Source organism: Diadema antillarum, unplaced genomic scaffold (genome assembly GCF_040938485.1).
Source record: "Diadema antillarum isolate AM-2024a unplaced genomic scaffold, OU_Dant_1.0 scf00000025, whole genome shotgun sequence".
In the NCBI taxonomy this organism is placed as follows: Eukaryota; Metazoa; Echinodermata; class Echinoidea; order Diadematoida; family Diadematidae; genus Diadema; species Diadema antillarum.
Genome location: NW_027270914.1, coordinates 1728535 through 1753024, shown reverse-complemented (window position 1 = coordinate 1753024; position 24490 = coordinate 1728535). Strand labels below are relative to the sequence as shown.

At 38.2% G+C, this 24490-nt stretch overlaps 1 protein-coding gene across 1 annotated transcript; it reads left to right on the top strand.

The window, feature by feature from the left end:
• Positions 1–11: 11 nt before the first annotated feature.
• On the top strand, positions 12–23266 carry LOC139733984 (MAM and LDL-receptor class A domain-containing protein 1-like). The gene is made up of 22 exons (XM_071644795.1): positions 12–30; positions 524–676; positions 1079–1219; positions 1566–1703; positions 2702–2835; positions 3783–3900; positions 5667–6064; positions 6842–6932; positions 7862–7999; positions 8490–8687; positions 9131–9283; positions 10337–10465; positions 11599–11729; positions 12523–12655; positions 13175–13321; positions 18322–18569; positions 18882–18972; positions 19585–19725; positions 20197–20447; positions 20883–21108; positions 22096–22334; positions 22997–23266. The coding sequence occupies exons 1-22, from the start codon at positions 12–14 to the stop codon at positions 23264–23266; spliced, it is 3687 nt and encodes a 1228-aa protein (XP_071500896.1).
• The last annotated feature ends 1224 nt before the right edge of the window (positions 23267–24490 follow it).

Below are 24490 nucleotides of genomic sequence, written 5' to 3'. Positions count from 1 at the left end.
ATAGTCTCTATATGGCTGCAGAAATTGTTGGTTTTTGTTTTGAAATGGACATACATCATGTCCAAAAAGTATGAAATAACACTGCACAACTATTTCAGTTGTGCAACAATGAAAATGCAACATATTAGTCAAAATGATATGTCAACAGTATTGCAGTCTCATAGCATGCCTGATCATGACTGCTATTTAATATTTTATAATTGATGACAAATCACACCGTAGCAACATCCAGTGAACTTCCAAGAGTTCACTGCCTATAGTCATGAAGAAGGTTCTTGCCTGTAGTCATCAACTATTGCACACTAAAGTCATCAACTATTGCACACTAAATGAGCCAAGTTTGGGCATGGACCACACAATCAGGACAGAAAGTTATTGCGATGACTGCAGCTAAGATCACATTTTTGGTCCAAGCGCTTTGCAGTCATCCATTATCGATGCTTCGAATTTTCATTGATGGCTTTGTTGATGGATGATGGGTGTTGTAGAAGTCAAAAGTAAAATTCTCTACTCGCCTCCGCAGGTCATGATGAGTATGAATGGCACTACGCCCGTGCCTCAGTCTCGGCTCTTCACAACTACCGCATCATTCTCCGAGCCACACTTGGTACCAACAAGGTTGGCAACATCGCCGTTGATGACCTTGATATAGCTGATGGTGAATGCTCTAAGCCAGGTAGGTTTTTGGATGTCTCTTTTGTTCGGGTGAATTATGTATTATTGTATGTATGAGTATGGTTGTGATTATGATTGCACTGTTTCATTAGGTCATGATTTTTATTTGGATTTGATGAATTCTATTTTGATTGTGTTTGTCATGGGAAATATGATTAAGATCATGTATATTAACCTGGATATGATCGTATTAGTGGTTGTGATTCTGATTTTAATGGCGATTGATTGTTATTTTCTACAACAATCTTTTGACATTATACCACCTCTGTTGCACAATGGTAAATTGCAATTTTAGACTTTGATAATGATACTGTACTGCAATAACACCAATCCAATGAGGGTTGCCATGTTTGAGATGAACACCTAATAACCAACATTTATTCTTTCCTGATGATTTTTGTAGGTTTCTGTGATTTTGAGGACAACTTATGTGGCTGGACTAACGAACAAAATGATGACACCCTGGACTGGTTGCGCAACAATGGAGCAACTCCATCAAAATACACTGGACCCTTGACTGACCACACCAAGGGAACTGAACAAGGTAGAGACATTCAGAACGAATACACAATTTAGTGCAAAAAATTCAGGAGGAGGCATTTCGTATGCATAGATTTCCTATGACGCCTCATTGATTCTATATCATCAGTACGTAAATACATGTACCTACTATCCAATCTAACTCTTGAGAATCATTATTATATTTTTTGGTGAACTTTTAGGTGGGTCTCTTTTCATGGAGCATGTACCTACTTACAATATTTTGATAGATGTGTGGACAGAAAAAAAAAATCTTTATTAGATTATTGTTCTGGAATTTGTTATGTCTTTCACTAGTGTCATGCCGTAGTAAAACTGATTTTCACTTTTCGATGAATTTCCCCTTCCAGGAATGTATGTGTACTTTGAGGCTACTGACCTGGGCGGTGGGTCAGGCGAGGAGAAGACCGCAAGCCTGGTCAGTGAATTCATTGAAGCCAGTACTGATGGGTCCTGTGTCTCCTTCTGGTATCACATGTATGGTACAGGTGTGTTCAACTACAAACTTCTCTCTTACCGCATGTAGTGATGATGGTCTTATGTACCCATGGTGCTGGTAATAGGGGAAGTGGTAGTGGTAGTGGTAGCAGAAGTAGTGGTATTTGTAGTGGTGATGGTAATGGTAATGGCATTGTGGTGGTTGTGGTATTGGTATTGGGAGTTGTATTGGGCATGGTAGTGGTAGTGGTGATGGTTGTGGTGGTAGTGGAGGTGGTATTGGTGGTGGTATTGGTATTGGTAATGTTAATGTAAGTGTTAGTATTATTGGTGGTGGTGGTAGTGTTAATGATAGTGGTAGTGGTAGTGGTAGTGGTAGAGTGTAGAGGTAGAAGTAATTAAATGGTGGTAGTGATGGTTGGGAGTTGCATTGGGAGTGGTGGTGGTGGTGCTAGTGTTAGTGGTATTTTGGAGTGATAGTGGTAGTGGTGGTGTCATGGGTAGTGATGTAGTGGTATTGGGAGTGTTATGGGAGTGGTAGTAGTGGTGGTGGTAGTGTCAGTAGTATTAGTATTGGTAGTGTGTAGTGGTAATGGTAGGTAACAGTGGTAGTGGTAGTGGTAGTGATATATATTTTCATTTGTATGATATTTTACAACCATATCATAATGATTATTGTTATAATCATGATTATAATTATAATCCTTAGAGTGTCATCCATGATGTTCATCAATATCATGGTATCTGAATTAGTGAGTACAGACAGGGGGTTAGACTAAGTTCTGCACCTCTATTTTGAAAATACAGGGTGACCTCACCATGCGCCCAAAGTCAGGTGAATGGCTCCTGCAGATTTTTTGTGAATTTTATCTTTGATTTTTTGTTTTGTTTTTAAAGCTAATCCTGGGCCCTGTTTTGTCAAAAGATAAAATCGATTTTAAATTTCCTTACCACACAGGCTGCCATAGACTTACAGTTGAAATCAACTATATAATAGATTTTAACTCTTGATAAAACAGGGCACTTACCTATCTTTATCCCCATACAGGTGTTGGAGACCTGGAGGTCTTTGCCAGCGTGCCGTTTAACTCACCCTTCTCTGTCTGGAAGCAGAGTGGTAGTCAGACCGATGAGTGGCTGTATGGTAGTGCCAGTGTGCTCATTGGCAGTGGAGAATACAAGGTGAATTATGTGCAATATAACATCTACCTGAGAGCAACAAAGTTTGTTGACAACAGGTGGTAGTAATTGTTCTGTATCTCATTTAATAACCACAATCACAAAAGAATGAAGTCACACCTACAAAAGAAGTGACTTAAGATATGTGAAAGAACACAAACTAGTTTATTGGGGAAAGTTTGTTTTGTGAGGAGGCATTGCAAAATATGATAATTGACTCTTCATACTAGGCTGCTGCTGTATCCAAATTGTGGCAAAAAGTCCTATTTTTTGCTTTTCTTATTGTTGCCATTTCACTTCAGTTATTTTTAGACACATTTTTGTTTCATTGTTGTCTATCAGTTGTGCAAACATGAAAGACTTTAGGTGTTTACTGTTAGCATCTGTGATGACCAATATGTGACAGACAAACTAGCCTGGATTATGATATGAATCATTGTGATTTACATTCTACAGCTACTTCAGATGTTTTCTTTCGTATGCATTTAATACACATAAATAATTGCATGCTTTCCAAACAAATGTAATTATAAGAAAGGTTCATGGAAGAGATAGGTATGTACATTGTAGTTATTACTGTGAATATATCAATGCATTAGGGAAATTAGATTGAGTGGTAAGATACCTTAACAAAGTTTCAGGAAGCACTAGATGTCAAGGACCAGTAGTGAAGCTTTGGGAAGCCCAAAAGATATTTAAATAAATGTGTGATCTTAGAGGAAGCAAAGATGACAAACTCGATCATTAAGTACCCCTTGAGAAGGCGTCTGTACAAAGGTATATCTTGACACGAAGCAGGACACACTGTGAGTATTTTGATGTGTTTGATGCGCTTGATAGAAAGTCCCCTCCCCTTTACTGCCCCATCTAAGGGAGAACAAATAAAGATCACTTTCTGACGTTGTTTGCTGGTGTTAATGAATATTTTGCTTCATTTTTGGTGCCTTCAGGTCACTTTCACTGCCACCGGGACAGCTGATGAGAATGGAGACATTGCCCTGGATGATATCCAGGTCACAGACAGTCCTTGCAGTGATGGTGGAGGAGGAACAGATGTACCCATTGTCTGTGAGTAGATACATTCATGAATGATCAAAGGATGTAGAATATCTTCTCTTTCTCTATCCATCCATCCATGATCTATCCATCAATCCACCTATTCATTCATCTATCTACAGGTTGTATTTATCTATCTGTTTATCCATCCATATACATGTATCTGTCTATCGATTTATCGATACAAGCTGTATATTTATACATCAATCTATCTATCTTCATCTATCTACTTTATATATATCCATTTATCTGTTCATTTATCCCTTTATCTATCTATCTATCCCTCTTATCTATCCACCTATCTCTCTATCTTCCTGTTTATATAATCCATTTGTCTGTGATCAATTTTTAACTTTATTTATTGCTTGCAAAGAAGTGTGGGTTCAGCAATTCAGTATATCTTTTGTTGCCAAAAACAAATGCTATGCTAATTGCTTCCATATTGTTTGATTGAAAACCTTGATTAGGTGTTGAAGACATTCTAATATTCTAAGGTACATATAATATACATGTAGATAGTATAATACACATGTTGATAAAGCTATATCCTGTATCTATTTCTGTTCTTCAATATGTGAAAAAGTTAATTCTGTCCCATCTATTCATTTTTAGTGATAACAATGATTCTCTGAAAAGAAAACATTTTTATGGAGGAATATCATTTTAACCCTATATTTCTTATTTAGCAGCCTGTGATAAGCTGTTTATCAGTTCATTTCTTGTGAAACATATTCCTTTTTCTTGTTTAGCTTTTTAAACATGGTGCTCTCTGATGTGAATGATATTCACTTGTGACTGATTTCAGATAACCAGTGTAGACAATTGACATTCACCATGAGAATGGAGTACCAAAGTATGATGTTATAGTCATTCATTCTCAGGGAAACTTGTTCTAAACAACCTCAACTGGCCCCAATGTTTATATGAGCAGGTGGTTCTAACCAAAGCTACATGTATAACAAAAGACTGTAACATCAGCATTTCCATATCGTATAGGTTTAGGACAGCATATAAAGGATAGTGTAAGGACAATGTCAGACCAGTGTGTGTGTCGGATGAGCATTTAACTGACGGGAATGGGGAGAGATATTGGATGCTTCTGATCTTGTATCCAGTAAAACAATTTCAGGGCCCCATTTTATTGAAAAGTTGCTATGATGGTAACTCTTGCAATGGCAAGTGTCATGGGAGTGAATAGAACCCTTCTTCCCGATTGGCTGTTTGTTACAGGAAGTTGATATTCTAGCCACAGTTGGTATCCTTACACGTTTCATGGACTGTGATTTAGGTAGTTTGACAGGGTTGACTTCCACTTTAAAAGACCTGGCGATTCATGGGATACATTAGAAAACCATGAATAGCACTGGTCAGCGTACAATGTGTGCATCGAAGCATACATTTATTGGTAATGGATGACTCCAGTTGAGATTCTTTGGCTTTGTGACAGATCTGTTCACCATTCGTTACAGGTATACTCTTCTATATCTGAGCTGGGCCATCCCAGTCCATGGTATCTCTGTGCTACTAGGTCTTTACTATGTGGGCATACAAATGTACATGTATGTATGCCTTGTGCTGCAACTGTGTTAACCCATTGGGGACGGGCTGATTTTGCTACAACGTGCATTTTCCATAGACCCCTGCCAGAGTATACTCGAGACTCGTCCTCAATGGGTTAACATACATACTGTAGTGGGATCAGTATTTCACTCAGTATTCTTCCTTCTCTATCTCTCTTTCTCTACACTCTGCTTTACATTTATCCATCCCCCATTCAGCCATGAGCTGCACCTTTGAGGATGGCTGGTGTGCCTATGAGAACGTCTTCTCAGACTACTTTGACTGGGAGCGTGCTCAGGGATCGGCAAGTACTGACAGTACTGGACCACGCTTTGACCACACCAGTGGCTCCGGCTGGTACGCCTACATTGACTCCTCTGGCCACTCCACTGGTGATGATGCCGACTTGGTCGGTCCCAAACAGAACCCGACGTCCGGCCCGCAGTGCATGGTCTTCTGGTATCATATGTATGGTCCCAATGTCTACCGGCTGGATGTTAGCATGTGGGTCTATGCAGACAGCTTCCGGGAAGAGAGAATCTTCACTAAGAGTGGTTCCCAAGGCAACCAGTGGCTAAAGGCTGAAAAGGAAATCACCTACTCAGACCCTTGGACTGTGAGTTCACTTCTCTCATCCTGATTTTTTTATTCCTTCAATATTATAGTCAAAGTCTTTCTCTCAGTTTTAGTGTCAACAAAATAGTGATTTACTTATCAAGTGAAACAGTTTTGTGATCAGTGTGAATTTGCTTGGAATAAAAACAAAGCGAAGGAAGCAAAATTTTTAGTAAGTCTGAATTAAAAACAAAAATTGCAGCATGTTTTTTTTTTTCAATTCTGAATTCTGAATACCAGAATGTGCAGGGTTCCCAGGAAGAAGAGTACCTGCATACTGATGGGGCTACCCTATCAAAAGAAGACTGAATAAAAAAATAAATGAAATAAATAAATTTTGCCAATCACATATAAAATGTACAGATTAAATGATTGAGTATTCAAGCCCTTCACTGATATTGACGTTCTGTCCAGACAAAGACTTTAAGCCTCTGCTCATTAAAGCTGCCTGCACAAAGTTTCTATGATTGTACAAAGGTTTTGTGATGCCTATAACTACTTTTTTTTTTTCTTTTTGGTCAGGGGTCTGTTGAATTTTCTGATTTCAGGAAGCTAAATCTTATATAAAGTATTCTCTTTGTACCAATACCAATATATGGATAAAAATGTGTCCCACTCAAAGATGTTTAAACGGGAAAAGTTATTTACCGTGGAAATGTTGCTGTGGTATTCTTTAGTCAAAATGTATTTCCATTCATCCAAGTTCAGATTGAGTGGTAGCAACTGTACTACTGTAAAGATGATGTTTGAATTGATGTTGGTGTCTGAATTGCTTCAGGTGAAATTTACAGGTGTGGCTGGAAGTGATGGATTAGGAGACATAGCCCTTGATGACATCACACTCTATGATGGGGCTTGCCCAACTCAAGGTGAGATGGAATGTCCTTCCATCTTTTTTTTTCAAAATAAAACAGAACAAAAACAAACCACCCCCCCCCCCCAACAAAAAAAAAAAAAAAAAAGAGAGAGAGAGAGAAAAGAAGTCATGATAATGTGTTTAATAAAAGAAGATGAAGGTTTACAGAGTTCTTTTGGGAGGAAGCTGCCAGTGTATGTTTATCAGATATCTTAATTGTCTCTGACAATGCCAAGTGATATGAACTTTAAGAATTCCTGGTGACCAGGTGTACTAGCTCACAATAGCATCACAAGTTTTATACCAAACTATTCCACATGTTCTCTAGCCATAGGTTAAGTCCCAAAGCATTCCAATAGAGTAATGACTGTCATGAATTCTGATGAGTTATTTTATGACATACATGTGTCTTGCTATAGTGAGTTAGTGCTGTTGAAAGCACATGTAAGGTGCATATCAAGATGCATCATGGTGCTTGTTTTACTTGATATTACGATTGATGACATCACAAAAGGCGAAGAAAGACATATTATTATGCTTGTTTTTTAGGTAATATTACTATTGATGACATCAGAAAAAGACAAAGAAAGACATAAACGCATGCATTTTTTTCTGGGGGCAGAGTATAGTGTTTACAGAAAGTTTTGGAAAATGCAATTACTCAAAACATGTGATACATGCTTTTATAAAATAATTCCTAATTCTGTAATGAGTAGAATTACACGTGTAGTCATTCACATATTAAGCAAAATTCAAGATGGATTTGGGGAACTTTTCAGGACACTATGTCCACTTTTTATGAACCATCTGTTCTGAACAAGTTTGCCTTATTCATTCAAGTCAACAAAACCATTGACTGGCTTTGAACTTTGAAGACACCATAGCTGCCACTGTTTCACACTCAGCCTCTATCTCTGATCTTTTTCCCACTAACCTACCCAGTGGAATGTGACTTTGAGATCAATTTCTGTGGCTGGACTCAGGATGAGAACAATGCCTTCCAGTGGCAGAGAAGGACTGGCAGCACGCCCACACCAAACACTGGACCAACGTCTGACCACTCCACTGGCTCATTTCTTGGTAAGCTTCCCACCATTACCATGGTAACCCCTCCTGACTGTAGTTTTCCTACAGACCTCATCTCTCTGCCCTTCTAAGCCTACATATGATAATTTCCCCTGTAAATTGTACAGTGCACTCCCATTAAACAGACACAGTTATAACAACATTTCTGATACAATTAATAAAAATTCAGATTTCAAAATGATCATCAATATTTTTTTATTTTTTACTGTTCAGCTGTAACAAAATTTGGACATAGTGAGAGAAAACTGCTAGTCCAGTGACTTTGTCATAATGGGAATCGCCGCTAGTGCTGAGTGTTCATGCCCATAACTAGTTTTCTTTGCCAGGATGAGGGCTTTCACACACACCCACACACATACAAGAAATACAGTAAGTTTTTAATATGACCAGTCTGCTGGTTGTTTGTATGTCCCCTCCATGTTTACCAACATGTAAATCAAAACATAACATGCTGTGAAGTGTTTGTTTCTTGTGTTAATCCCAGGTTACTACGTCTATGCAAGGGCATCAGAAGCATCCCCTGGAGACCAGGCCCGCCTCTTCAGCCCAGCTTACACCGACACAGAGAGCGAGTGTGTCAAGTTCTGGTACCACATGTATGGCGATGATCTAGGCCAGCTTAGTGTGTACACTGAAGACCAGGTTACGCAGACTTACGGCGATCCGCTCTTTACCAGGACAGGTAGGTTGTCGTGGAAACTGATGAATGATGTTGTCTTCTTAATTCAAACCTTTTGATGGTAGTGAAAGAGGTGGCAGTTCGTTTGAAAAAACAAACAAACAAACAAACAATATAAGACTTGCATTTATATTTGCCAATACTGAACTCCAAATAATACAATGTATTGAGAAACAAAGAAACTAAATTTTTACACTTAAATGCATTCCACATGTAAATTTGTGCTTTGTGCATGACACAGAGAGCAGGGCAAAATCCCAGTGAAGACGTCAAATACATGAAATGGCCTTATTTATGCTATAATCATCCGATTTGAAGGAGACTGATTACTATAAAGAAGAGGAAGAAGAATTTATGAAGTATGGAAATACACTGTATACTCTTACTGTTGTAAATGAAGTATTAGGCATAATGGAATATCATTTTTCATTTCAAACGATCTCCAGGTCCTTCCCATGATTCATGGCGCTTTGGTCAGGTGACGGTCTCTGCTTCCCACCGCTACAAAGCAGTCATTGAGGCCTTGAGGGGAGCCGGTCCGGCCGGTGACATCGCGATCGACGACATTGAAATCCTGAGAGGAGAGTGTGTTGGGCAAGGTAAAGTTATTACCATAGTGGTAACAGCCTCTGAATTTAAAAATGTAGCTGAAGGTCAAGATAAATCACAACCTAGTTGTTTTATTTTAGTAGGTAGAGTTTCTTTTTTGGGGGAAGGATTATTTTTATTTTCATTTTGAAGAAAATTGTTTTTAGGCATTTAGACTGATAATTTGAGTCAGCAAAACTAGAATCCAGTGTGGGAAAATTCACTCATTACAGCAGACTCTGAAAATGGAGGGAGAATATAGGAAGAAATTTGGAGGTCCTTTGAGTAAATGTGCATACTCCAGATCACTCAGAATCAGAATGAATGACTGTGTGAGTGAGAGCATGCTGGAATTTATAAGAAAGAGCAAAAACTTCTTTCATTCTTTTAGTCACGTTACTGGAGGCTAATGAATTACGAATAAGACCAAGAGAGAATGAATGAGAGGTAAATACTGAGTAATTGTTTAAACATCATATCACTGCCATGAACTGGCTTCAACTCAGTGGTTGTGTTGCTGCTTGAAGCAGTAGATTACACTATTCAAATCCCAGGCTAGTTCGTTCTTTTTTGTTATTGTGACCTATAATACAGATTGAGCATGCAATCTTATTCATGGAAAAAGAAAAAGAAAAGAAACCTTTGTAATCATAGAAGTAGAATTTGTTTTACAGTGACTTATTCAATCTGCATCTTGTTCCAGGTTTCTGGAGGAGGAGGAGAATAATTAGGGTGCTATTTTCACACCGCCATTCCTCTGAAGTGTAGCATTGAAAATTTAAGTGAGGTTGATATTTAATGTTATCTTATGTCAGGCCAAAGATTGTGTTTTACACAGTATACACGACTGTAGTCACAACATTAATATCCTCAGATAGGGTACAGAGCACCCTCCATCTCAGTGCATTTCAAAATATAATTACTCTTCATGGGTACTCACTTGTTGGATAGGAGTTCAAAGGATGTACTTTCCTAGGTCAAGACAGCTTGCTGTCAAAGTAGCTTTTCAATCAATGATAAACTCAGATTTATTTGACTTTATTCTCCCATCTGCTGCTCTGAAGGCTTCTACCTGTACTTTGAGAACTCCAACACCAAGCTAGATGATGGTGAGAATGCAATCTTGACCAGTGAACATCTGAGTGCTGCTTCCGTTGGTTGCTTCATCTTCTGGTATCACATGTATGGAGCAAGTAAGTGGTTGCCTGGTATACATATTGTGTATGGAATTAAGAATGTGTGTCTGTGGTACTTCATACATGTAGAGCTGTACACTTGTGTGGTGTTACAGTACAAAACAAAATATTCACTTTCACGAATCTTGAACAAATTTCATAAAGAGCCAATATTCTGATTTTGATTTTAGTTACTGTTGACTCTTGTGTGATCACATGTTTATAGTGGGCAAAAAAAAAAGTTACCAATCTTTTGTATATTCCTTCATATATCCACACTTACTTATAAGCCAGTTCGGAGTTCCACTTTGCGCATGAGCAGAAACAAGGTCATTCGGACCAACAGGCATTTTGGTTTTTAAATTTACTGGGATAAGCATCTGTCATGTAATGATTATTCAATCATGTAATCCTTATAAATGCCGCTTGCCAGCACATCCACCTGTCAGCAAAAGTGGTATTTGGCAATTTATCAATAGAAAGAGATTGTCATGATTGTTAATACATCCAATGCAAAATAATGAAATGGATGCTTTCTCAGGTGTGAATTGACAGATCATTCTGCTCATCTGGTCTACGCAAGTTTATTCTTTGTTTGAACGGGATTGATGAATCCCATAAATTGTTACATAAAGCTTATGCATTATGTCGCTCTGAAAACGAGTGAAGTGCCCCTAACCAACTGAGAAAAAAGAAAGATCATTCGTACCAATGTGCCCATGAGCTAACTCCGAACTGGCGTATTATGGGATGGGGGGGGGGGGGGGTGTTCCATTTTTTATAAACTCAGTCAGTAAGTTGGATTTTTTTTTTCATCCTGGTTGCAAATGGTTACTTTTAGTCTTATTCCTCATGTTCTCATTTTCATTTGTTGTGATTGTTATCTTGTATGTACAATGTATGTGTTTACAGGGCTCCCTGGAAAACAGTACCTGATTACTGACGGGGCCACCCCTGTATAAATAAAATGACATAATAATGATAATGATAATAATACTTTCAAAGTATGCAATATCATGGGTATGGAGTGGTCACTGTGTAATCGTGAAGGAGTGTGAGTCAAGGTTTTCTCTCATTTGAGCGGGGTTCCCAATCAAAGTGCTTCCCAATTATCTGATGAGTACTGTATCACTTTGTCAATTTTATCACAGATGTTGGAGAGCTGAATGTATACACCGTGGATAACTCTGATACCAGTAAGCTCCTTTGGTCCCGTAACACGGACCAGGGCAACGTCTGGAAGAATGGCAGGGTGGATATCTCAAGCAATACAGAATTCAGGGTAAGATTCCTCCCCTCCTATTAACTTAGATTCATTTTTACTGGTTATATCCATCGAGGAAACCAAAAGTTACTCTTGGTGACAGGGCATTTTTGTACGCTGCACCAAAATTATGGAATAATCTCCCTTTGTTTGTAAGACAAGCAGTTACAATCAATGAGTTTAAGGCCAGGTTAAAAAGTCATCTTTTGAAGTAATGTATTTTCTGTTTGAATTTCCTGTATGCGTGTCATTTTGTAATGCGCAGTAGAGTATATTATTATAGTAGCTGCGCAATATAAATGTCCTTTATTATTATCATTATTATTATGTTTATGCCATATTCTCAGGAATTTGTGTGTATTAATGCACTCGTCTCAGTGCATAAGTCTGTATTTCATATATTTATCACAGTCATTCACACACGAAAAGCACAAATAATTATTTGTATTTCATTATTTATTTCTTTTCCATTCAAAAAAATATATACAATAATACAGACAACATGATTGTATGACTACATAACATTTCAAATGTTTACATCTGTAAATTGTTTTTGTATGATAAATGTAGTAGAATTGAAACTAAATTATTTGGAATTAATTTCAATTGCATTATATCGGTCAAACAAATGGACAAATACAACCGTAGTAAAGCAGTTTGAAATGGAGCTTTCTGTGAATGAATATGAGATTTATTGAGAAGTTCACGTATGCACCCCAATGAAGCAACATATAATGCAGCAAGCTTAGTTTTAAAAGTCACATTTAGTTAAAAATTCACGCCAAAGTAATATGAATTATTTTGTCACAAGGTGGCTGTTGAGGCCGTGTTCAGATCAGCTGGTGACGATGGCGATATCGCTGTAGACGACTTCGACATCGAGATGACTAGCTGTTCAGACGTTGCTACGCCAGCTCCAGTCACCACCCAACAGGCGACTCCTCGTAAGATACTCGTATGCACTCTAAGAGTGATAGAAATTCTGCATAGCAGACAATCACCCCCACCTACTATCTACTAAAGATATGAACATATCCGTCAGAGTGTTACCAGTCTGTAATCTTTGAATAGTGATTTAAACTACTTTCTCATGTGACTTTTGATCAAGAAGTGATGATAGCTATACATGCATATGTTATTGATTTAAAAATGCTAATTATAATGATGAAAAATATGATAATTAATGATGAAATTTGTGATTATGATAATTATGATGATAATTTCTATGATTATAAAACTGGACTTGTAATAATAAATTTATTGATAACAGACAGACACTCTCTCCCTTCTAAACATTGACCATTGGTCTCATTTTCTTCTTTCATCTACTTCTTCCTTTGAAGGACCATTCACATGCTTTTACTGTTACATATTTTTGTGGGGTGTGGGAGTTTTTGAAGGAGGGAAAATTGGTGAAACATGTATTCAGAGTTTTTCCTCTTTTTTTCTTTATCTCCCGACAGCACCTGTCTTGTCTCTCTGTACCTTTGAGTCCAATTTCTGTGACTTCAGCCGGCCGAGCTCTGGCCTCCAGTTTGAGAGGAACACTGGCAGCACCCCGGTGCCCAATTCTGGCCCTCAGGTGGACCACACCCTAGGCAGCACCTCAGGTAGGTTGACCTCCTCTTTCCTCGTACAAGTGTTAACCTCCCAACCACTTTAACTTTGGAGAAAAAAGAACTGCCCAGTTTTCACTCTGTGTCAGTCCATGGTACAATATCAGCTTTTCCTTTTTTTTTTTCAGTAAGAAGCAGGAATGCACTTCAATGTAAATGTCTTTTGATGCTTAATTCTTGATAAAGTTTTACTGAATATTTATTTTGATTGGCAACTCTGCAGATGGGTTAGTTTTTGGTTTCATAGGAACCCTGATTCCACCTTATAATCAATATGCTTAGAAATAAGTGAAATAGAGAATGACAAATACCATTGGAGAGATAATTAAAGGCATCCATCCCCCGTCAAGTATGTTATGGTAAACTTTATGATGGTATAATGTAAGGTGCCTACAAACTCTGTAGTAAGTGTGGTAAAATGTAAATCATTCTTATTATGATTATTATCATTCATAACTCCCAGGTAAATTGTAGGGGATAAGATATCGTGTGTGTAAATGACTGTTCTTCTTTTGATGTCAAATAAAAGCTGCTGCAGTCGCTCTTCATGTTTCCACATTTAGTGCTTACTAGTGAATTTACCTTTCTCTAAATGATTGTAGAGACTTTTCCAGCCAACACACCACAATTTGGTAGTTTAATGAAGATGAAATGATGCATTAGAAAGAATTATTGTTCTGCTTATTTTTACAACAACAACAAAAAATATTGGTTCTCCATGCAATGGACAGTGTTGGTCATATTATAACTATTTCACCGTTTCCATCGATATCAAAATAGTACAATTCCTATGACAAGAACAAAAACAAGCCATTTTTTCAATTCTTTTTCTCTAGTTTTTATCGGATGTCAAGTGAAATTTGCTTGCCAGAAGAATTTTGAGCAAATAACACATGTATAGAGTTTGGAATTTCATAATGTCAATTGGGAATGTACACAATAACTTGTAATTTGTTATTTTTTTCCTCTCTGTACTCATTTTAGTGTTACTTTAATGGATGTCTCCTTTTGTTTGATTAAAATCCAATTTAAATGATTTCTGAGTGTGTGTGTTTTTATGCCTCCGCCAACGAAGTGGCCGGAGGCATTATGTTTTCGGGTCGTCCGTCCGTCCGTCCGTACGTCCGTACGTCCGTATGTCCATCCCGTTTTGTTTTTGTCAATATCTCAAGAACCGTGAGGTGGTTTTGCATCAAACTTGGTATGAGGGTATATCCTGGGGGGATGATACTTTGTTTGGATTTCAGGGTCACGGGGTCAAAGGTCACAGGTTATTTTGTGAAAAAAAGGTTGAAATTTCATATTTTTCTCCATATCTCGCAAATGGTTCAAGGTATCTTTATGGAACTTAGTATATATGCATGTACCGATGGGCAGTGATTATCTAGGGAAGTTGGGGGTCATGGGTCAAAGGTCAGGGGTCAAGGTCAAGGTCAACTCCTCAAAATATGACTACTTTCCTTATATTTATGCAATGCCTGAAGGATTTTTTTTTTAACTTGATGTATGCATGTACAACCCAATATATATTCTGTGGGAAGTTTCTTGCCAAAAGGTCAAAGGTCAAAGGTCAAGTGAAAGTGCTAAATTGCACTTCTTCCTCCATATCTCAAAAGTAACTCAAGGTATTATCATGAAACTTTCATATTTATGCATTTTCTACCGAACAGTGATTCTCTGTGGAACTGTGAGGTCAAAGGTCAAAGCCAGGTTTAGATAATACTATTTTACCATTTGATACTGAAATTATACTTTTTTCTCAATACCTTGAATATTACTCGATGCATATACAGTCAAACTCGGATACCTCGAATTCGTCGGGACTGAAGAAAATGGTTCGACGTACGCGAATTTCGAGGTACGCGTACGTCGAATTTTCTTCGACTTATCCGATGTTTATCGATGTTCAACATCGATGTGTCTGTTATAGTGCCTACTGATTGTTTGCATGCTTGTCAATTTGAATTGAATCAACTTTTATATGAATGAATTGAGTGAAAATCGGAAGTGAAATCAAAATTTCAGAAATAAAGATTTTGGTGGCCCGATCGCGCCACCAAAAAAAAAAAAGTCGGATGTTTGCCTGTACTTTTCAAAATGAACAGCGGTAACAATCGGCTACGTAAGATGATAAAATAAATGTCAGAGTTTTGCGTTTAATTGTGGAAATGAATGACGGTAATATTCGACTCGGTATGATACTAAAATAAATGTCGGATGTTTGCTCATACTTTTGGAAATGAATAACGATAAGACTCAGCTCCGTATGGTGCTAAAACTAATGTTAGATATTTGATTTTGCGTTCGGAAATGAATAAGGATAACATTCGGCTCCGGAAGACGCTGAAATAAATGTCGAATTTTTGCTATGACATTCGGAAATGAAAAACAATAACATTCAACTCCGTACGATGGTTAAATAAATGTCGGATGTTTCCTTATACTTTTGAAAGTAAATAGCAATAGCATTCCGCTCCGGAAGATGCTAAAATAGATGTCAGATGATCGTTTTTATGTTCGGAAGAAAATAGCAGTAATATTCTGCTCCATCATGTCCATATGATGCTATAAATAACCGTCTGATGTTTGCTTTTAAATTTCGAAATGAATAACAGTAACATTCAGCTGCTTTTAATGGTAAAATCAATGTTTGATGTTTGCTTTGACGTTCGGAAAAGAGTAACAATAATATTCAACTCCTGACAATGATGAAATAAATGCTGGATGTTTGCTTTTATGTTCGAAAGTAAATTGCAATAACATTTAGCTCCGGAAGATGCTAAAATAAATGTCGAATGTTTGCTTTGATGTTCTGAAGTGAATAACAATAATCTTCAACTCCGTACGCTGATAAAATAAACGCCGGATGTGTGCTTTTACGTTCGAAAGTAAATGTCAATAGCATTCAGCTCCGGAAGATGCTAAAATACATGTCGAATGATTGCTTTTACGTTTGGCATGTTTGGAAGCGAACAGCAGTAACATTCTGCCCCATGCGATGATAAAGAAAAATATTGGATATTTGCTACGGTACATTTTAAAATAAATATCAGTAACATTCAGCTATACGTTTCATAGTCCAAAATGTCTGATGTCTGCCTTGACGTTCAAAAATGAAAAACAGTAACATTCGGCTCCGTGCGATGATAAAATATTGTCAGATGATTCATTTCACTTTCGGAAGTGGACAGCAGTAACATTCGGCTCCGTTCGATAATGAAATAAATGTCGGATGTTTGAAATGAATAACGGTAATATTCTGCTCCGTACGATGCAAAAATAAATAACAGATTGTGGCTTTGAATTTTGGAAATGTTTAATGGTATTAATCCGCTCAGTTAGATGCTAAAGCAAATAGCGGATATTTGCTTTCACGTTTGGAAATGGATTAGGATAGTATTCAGCTCCGTAAGATTCTAAAATGAATGTCGGTTGTTTGCTTTTACATTTAAAAATGAATAACGGTAACTTTCGGCTTTTTACAATGCTAAAACAAATGTCGGATGCTAACAAATGTCAGCAAATGCTCCCATTTTCTCATTTCAAACGTAAGTTTTGACCTCCTCAATATATGGGCATCAACTTTTATAATAATATCTATGCCTATTTGTCAAATCTTTAAACACAGAGTAAGATGATTGAATTTTCTATTCATTTGTTTTAGACATGGACATCTGTATCACTTCAATAATGCTTAATATTAATTTGTCTATGTTTAGTAGGACCGATTTAGTTTTTCTAATGTTTTTCCTGATTTTTTTTTTGTCACCAGATTTTACTTTCGACCACCAGAAAATAAAAATCAATGATATTGGTGGCCTGATAAAACTTAGTGCGGAGCCCTGTGAATTCTATTCTTCATTGTGATCGGCCTATACTTCCAGATTTTCATAATCGCATTGCTGGAAAAAAAAAAGTTTCAGTGCTTGCGTTCTCGGGGAAGTAAACTTTGTGAAAGGCAAAAAAAAAAATAGTTTAAAAAAGGCACTACGAGGTAGATTGATGTTTTGACAGTGGAGCGTGCTTAATGGCAGAGATATAACTGTCAACGTAAGCAGGTGCGCCCCGACAGTTGAGAAATCTACGCGCACGGTATGACTGTCTTGATCAAAAATCAAAACACAGTGGTTAAAGAAAAGCAAATGATGGGGCAGCGCGTAGTGCTATATCGTAAAGCACTCCATTGGCACGGGTGCTATGTGCATACCATGTACGTGTGTTGGTAGGTGTTGGGGATTTTCCTTGTCAGCTGTGTATCGGGTATTTCTTCTTGGGCGCGCGATTGTTCTGGTCTCAGAATATTTACAATCGAGTGTGAAAACATGTGACACGTCTTCGCTGTCCACGCGCGCTTAATCGGAGATGCTGAGTGATGTTTACAATTTCGATTCGAGCAACATGCTGGGAAAAACAATAAGTTAATTAAGATCGGGACATTAGATTTCCCTTCGAGGTAACCGAACTTCGAGTTATCTTTTTCGAGCCACGCGAATTTTAATACACGGAAACTCCATAGGAACAATCGAGACTTTCATTTTGCCCCCGAGGTAAGTGATATTCGGCTTATCCGACGTCGAGGTATCCGAGTTTGACTGTACTTATAAAAAGGTCAAATGTCAAGTAAAAATCATCAGTTCCCCCAAATACCTGCACTCTGATGTTTTAATCATTCATCCAATTGAACACTAGTTCTAGGAAAGTGAACATTCAGCACATTTGTGGCAAACCTGTCATTTTAATATTTTGCCAATTGTGTGAAACTGTCATCACACATTGTCAAGACATTGTACTATAGACCTATTAGGAGAACCATGCATTATGGCGGAGGCATACACCAGTCGCCGTAGCGACAATCTAGTTTTTTTTTTTTTATTGCAAACTTGCTTGAGAATAGAAGGAGTAGGGAAATCCCCTTCCCCACCACAAAAATTAAAACAAAGCAGAACTGAAGCAAGTACCACAAAGCTTGAAATGATGTGTCTTCTATCCTCCAGGCAATTATATCTACATGCGGTCAGACCAAGGCAATGTTGCAGATACAGCCATCCTATTGTCCACTCCACTGAGTGCGGGCAGTGTGGGTATTTGTACGGTCTTCTGGTACCACATGTATGGGGCTGACGTCAACACGCTCAACGTCCACCGTGGTGACGACCCAAATGGGGCCCTGGAATGGACCAGGTCAGGGAACCAGGGCCCAGACTGGATGCAGGGCCAGGTCTACTTTGTGGGAACTTTCCAGGTTTGTTTGACCTGCTGTGTGGGTAGCAAGTGTCACACACCATAGTCATAGGATACTTTGTTGAAGAATTATCACCAAATTTTCATTCCATACACTTATTTACCATGAATAATTAAAAAAAAAAGTCACAGAACAAAAACGCCTTCTTCACTTGGTAGTGGCTTTACATCAAGTAGAAATTAACAAAATGCTGTGTGAAAGGGAAATTTCTTAAGTATCATGTTGAATATGTGAAGTGAGATTGAATAGAGTGCACACATTGAAGACTGTATAACAGAATAAGTGACCTTTGACCTGCTGTATGTGCTATAGGTGATGTTTGTAGCAGTGAGAGGCGCAGGAACAAGAGGGGTCATTGCCCTTGATGATATCTCCTTCAGCACTGGGGAATGTCCACCGTCAAGTAAGTAGATGTATGGGTGGATGTGTACTTATATGAAAAGTAATAGGTGGGACTATGCGAGTGTAAAGTTTTTATTGAACTTGCCATGAGAACATATTATTTTCTCTTATGTAATGGGAAAAGAGAATGGGGGGGGGGAGGGAATGGGATGACTTAGTATTGTCATGTAGTCCTACATTTGACTTTTTTCATTGGTTATACTCAACGACTATTGCACTATGTTAGACATGTCTGTATAGGATCTTATGAATTGTATCTGCTTCTTGTAAACTATGGTTGGAATTCATAAAGCTTCAATTTACTCTTGGATTATGCAGATTTTGACTGCATGCATACAATTGCCTTATCACCAAGAGACATCCAATAATGAATGTTAGCTCACATGCGCATGTACAAATTATGTCAATGGTATTTTATGCTTGTTTTTTAATAGTCATTTATTATTTTTTTTTGGTAGACTTATTTCATATCACTAAAAACCGATTTATAGTAGTCAGTAACACTCAGTTTTGTTTCTGTGTGTGATGATCCCACAGTTTCCTAAACCTTTTCTCAGGGTTCAGAAATTTCTTGAAGACAATTCTGTGTTTATTTGACTCTAACTCCCTACAGCTGTGTGTGACTTTGAGCATGATGGTCTGTGCGGTTTTGACCAGGACTTCACAGACACTGCAGACTGGACCAGGGATATTGCTTATTTGGCCAACTTGAACAATGGACCAGATATGGACCACACATATGGATCTGGTCTAGGTGACCGCACAGTATTCTATATGATACACATCTTGTACGCTTGTTTTCCTCATGTATAGGAGATGTACCATAGTCGTGGTACATCCAGCTGCTGAACAGGCTTTAATGAGAAGCACCATAGGAATTGAAAGTAGAAATATGATTTTCCCATGGCCCAATGTCTGTTTAATTGAATTGAACTAGATTGAATGATATGCTGTAAGATATCGTGTGTCATGTCATACGGAATGTCAGTATCTCGAATTAAGCTTGAAAATATTTTTCTCCTCCCTCTCCGGAAATATTTTGTATGTTGACTGCATCACCAATGGCTGAATTATGTTACACCCACAGAGTGTAGAACTATCAGAAAGATTGAAATATAGAATTGCTTCCAGCCCCTTGCAACCCCCATAATTGAAATGCTTTTATACTTTTGTCAATGCAGTCAGTCAATATATGAAAAATATGTTTCTTCCTTTTTCTCCTCAGGCAATATTCTATATGTTGACTCCGACTCCAGTGGCTACCTGACCACAGCGAGGCTCATTTCCCCAGTCTACCCAGCCTCATACCAGCGCTGCCTTCGTATTTGGATTTATACTGCTGGCACTGACCCTCCACGGCTGACCGCTACACTGACCGTCGGAGACACCATGGTCACCCAGCTGCTGCTGGTGGACTATGCCACTGGACGGTGGTCAGTCTATGAGAGCAGCTTTGGCCTTGGGGTGGACTACACGGTGCGTAGTCATCTTTAGGGTGTGAAGTAATCCTTGAGTACACTCCATTGTTTAGGGAGATACATGTAGTGGCATTCCAAGTGTGTATAAAATGTGTTTTAATCTCAACCAATTTCACTATACCTGGCCTTACATTTGCAGTTAAGTCAAGCCACTATAAACATCAGATCATGTTGAATGACATTTTATGTAAATATTTAGTTTGTTTCATTTTTGGCCACAAATCTGCTGTTTTCTTAATTTCAGATCATTCATATTATTTCATGTGAATGCTGTGATATAACATCTTCAATTTCTGTTAGTTGTGCTGATTTCAGTTCAATGCTTGTAGTATAAAAAATGTTTTAATAACCTAACAAATCTGTACCATATGATGATGTGATAAATGATTGTATTCAACGATGCTGGCAAAAATATTGAATATCAATTAAACAGATTGTGTTTGAGGCCACAACTGGTCTGGATGGCGTAGTAGCCTTGGATGACATTGACTTGAACAAAGACTACTGCTCACCGACTGCATCCTGTGACTTTGAGACCGATATGTGCACGTACTGGAACCCAGCTGATGAGGACCAATTTGATTGGCTGAGACTCAATGGTCCGACACCATCTTCAACATCTGGCCCAGCTAATGATCACACATCCGGTACCGCAGCAGGTTAGACCAACTTTCCTCTCTTGCTCACTGACAGAAACTACATGTACAACCCCAGCATCTCTTACATACAACTGTAGGAGATTCTTCTGCCTGGACCCCTGGCGAACTGAAGACTCTGACATAGAAAAAATGTGCACCATGATTATTATGTACACAAAGCACACATTACAAGCTTGAAGCACGACGTCCCTCGTGGTTGAGGTCCAGGGCCCTGGAAGCTCTAGAGTCATACACACATAGATGCTCTGTGGTGCTATCTTTTGAACATATGGCAAAATGAAAATTTGAGAAACCTCCATTTTGAGCGGGAGAAAATGCACCTAAAGCAAGAAACATACAGATAGAGAGGGAGAAATTCAAACTCATGTGGAAGAGCAGGAGATTTTGAGAAAATGACCTTAAAATGAGAGATCTTCCTCTGAAAGGGAGAGGATTTGAGTCTTAGTCACTCTCTCACACTCTCTCTTTCTGCACAAACTTATGCACACATACAACTAATGACAAAAAATGCTTTGAAGTTTGGATGCAGTAAAACATGCTGGAGATCAGGCATTTAAATAAACTGGACCAATCTAAAGTGTCATTGTGAGAAACTCTGTGGAAACCAGACATCTATACATTTGAAACATATGGAACAGAAAATATTAAAGATACCAAATACTTTTTTTGTCAGGCAAAAATGACAAATGTAGCAGTTTTCTTGGTTTTCATTGGTAAGTGTCTATGAGAGTGATAGTGACATTTGTCTTTCAGTGTGAGATACAATGTGCATCTTAACTTGTTGAAGTCTGTCTCCTGTCCTCATTGTCTTGAAGGTTGAACACTGAACATTTTATCATAAGTCTAATTGATATCAGCTATCCTGTATGATTCTATTATTCCTCATTATATCTTGTATACAGTGATGGCCATGGTAAGAAATATTCTTGTTCATATTTTTGTACATGGCTTCTGTCTTCAATCCTGCATTCTATTTTCTCCCACCAGGATTCTATGCCTACATTGACTCCTCGTCCCCCAGGGCAAGTGGTGATACGGCTATCCTGAGGTCAGAGGTCATCACTGACAACCAACGCTGTCTGTCCTTCTGGTACTACCTTGGTCCAGCTGATGGCACACTGGACGTCCTGGTGGACTCCCAAGTGGTCTGGACTAAGACCGATGCCCAGCCCAATGGCTGGGTCCATGACACAGTCACAACCAGTTCCACCCAGGCCACTTACATGGTAATGTAGTGAACAAGTGTTGAACTCACAGGAGCAAAGAAATTGAATTAGGAATTAAGATTGTTTTTCTCTCTCAAGAAAGGGGATACAGGGCCCTGTTGCATAAAAATATGCAATCAGATATAAGTTAAAAAAAATCAAAGATGGATATCAGCCAATCAGAAGTGAGTATTCAGAGAATTTGTGTGATTTTCTGGCTCGTGCTTGATCTCAACTTTTATGCAACAGGGCCCAGATTTCTTTAAGAATATGTAATCCGTACTCTAGCATTCAGGCAGGATGACTTAAACCTAGAATGATATAGACTTCAATCAACACCTTTGTATCTGGTAGAACAGGTAAATTGTGTTGTGTATAGATGCCATTATAGAAAAAGCAAATACAGTGTATCAATATGATGTAAGTGTTTTTCAATCGATTTTATCTATTTCATGGGAGTTTGTACATGCGTATAGAGTATTGGTGTGAAAAATGAAAGAATCACTGTTATTGTGAAGAAAATGTTGAATAAAAATCAATTCACATACAGCTTTAGTCAAGTGTTTCAGAATGCATCTCCTACCCAAGCCTTGTGGCACCTGTACCTAGTCAATAGGGAGTTCAGTCTCTAGCAGTGAAGGGGTTTATGTAAACCAGGATCTTGTCTGCAAAACTGTCTCTAGATAAGCTTCCGGGGCACGGTTGGCACTGTCTCACGGAGCGACATCGCCCTTGACGACATCAGTTCCTACCAGGGGGTGTGTCCGGAGGCTACCGATCCCCCCGTCTGCTACTTCACTTGTGACAATGGCAACTGTTTGACGAAGAACGGCCTGGTGTGCAACTTCATGGATGAGTGTGGAGACGGCAGTGATGAGAGGGACTGTGGTGAGTGGAGGTCTGGTAGATTCCTAGCTTTGGATCGCCATGGTGATGACATTGATAAGGTTTAATATGGTAGGAGCAGGTGGGTGGATACTTGACTTTATGGATGATGCTGGTGACGTTGATGAAGCTAACTTTGGTAGGAGGGGAAGGATGGAGTCTTAGCTTTCAGAATGAGTATGGTGATGATGTTGATAACATCAATAAGAGCTAATCAATGGATTATTATCTCTTGGATGACTTGTGATGGCAGTGATGATGTTGACTCTTGTAAATTTAGATGTGATTAATTTTCTTCTTTATGCATTACTAGAATGATTTTCCTAATCAGGCCGACAATGGTACAAGTTCATTTTGGTATTCATAACTCTATGGATAACTGAAGATGGCTTTGAAAAATTTGACCATGGTATAAAGCTGATTGGTTTAGTCATTATGGATTATGGTCAGTGCACTAAGTAGGTTATCTGTGATAAGAATGGATTCTTTGATTATATTCCTTTTGATTTCATGTTTGAAAAGATACCATGTTAGAGATTTGAATATTTATCAAGTTAAATGAGAGACTTATGAGACTATGCCATCACTACTACATTTACTTTGTCACCATTAATGACTGTTTGTTAGGAAAAAACAAATAAACCTTCAAGACTTTTCAGCTTTCTGTTTTATGTCTGGTTTTGGTGATACCTGTATTGTACTCTTCATTTGAATTTGCTATACTTCTTGACGTGAAATTGGACATGGCATGGCATTGCACTTTAATGACTCTCATTGTGCTCCTGTATTAGGAACGTGTACATTTGAGCCAGGCTGGTGTGGCTACACAGACTCTAGTACTGGCAGCTTCATGTGGCAAAGAGGCAACGGGGCCACACCCAACTCCAACACAGGACCATCTGTTGACAATACCCTGGGCACCAGCTTAGGTAGGGAAATAATATATTCATTGGTAATAGAGCCACACTATCTTCAAGAGAAATAAATTAGTAGATTGGGTTGTGGCAATTCAATATGCCAGCTCAGTGAAATCATGGTCTCTGCAAAGCAACACATGTAGTCATGTATGGGACAGTGCTTGGCTGTTATCAGCAATCATTATCTCATTATTTCTATTCTAACATTGATGAGTATGAAATCAACATTTATAAGAAATATCATGAATAGTTATGAAACACTTGAAAGATTTTGAAATTTGGACAAGCAGCAGTTTACGTAATGAACTAGTAATTATTGATCAAACAAGAATTTTAACCATATACTTTTAAATAAATAAGCACATTGTCAAACTG

Bases quoted from the DNA above. Each gene is read 5' to 3' on its own strand.
- LOC139733984 (XM_071644795.1), top strand. The intron at 13,322-18,321 runs GTAGGTTGACCT...TCTATCCTCCAG, and splicing joins CACCCTAGGCAGCACCTCAG to GCAATTATATCTACATGCGG. The intron at 18,570-18,881 runs GTTTGTTTGACC...TATGTGCTATAG, and splicing joins ACTTTGTGGGAACTTTCCAG to GTGATGTTTGTAGCAGTGAG.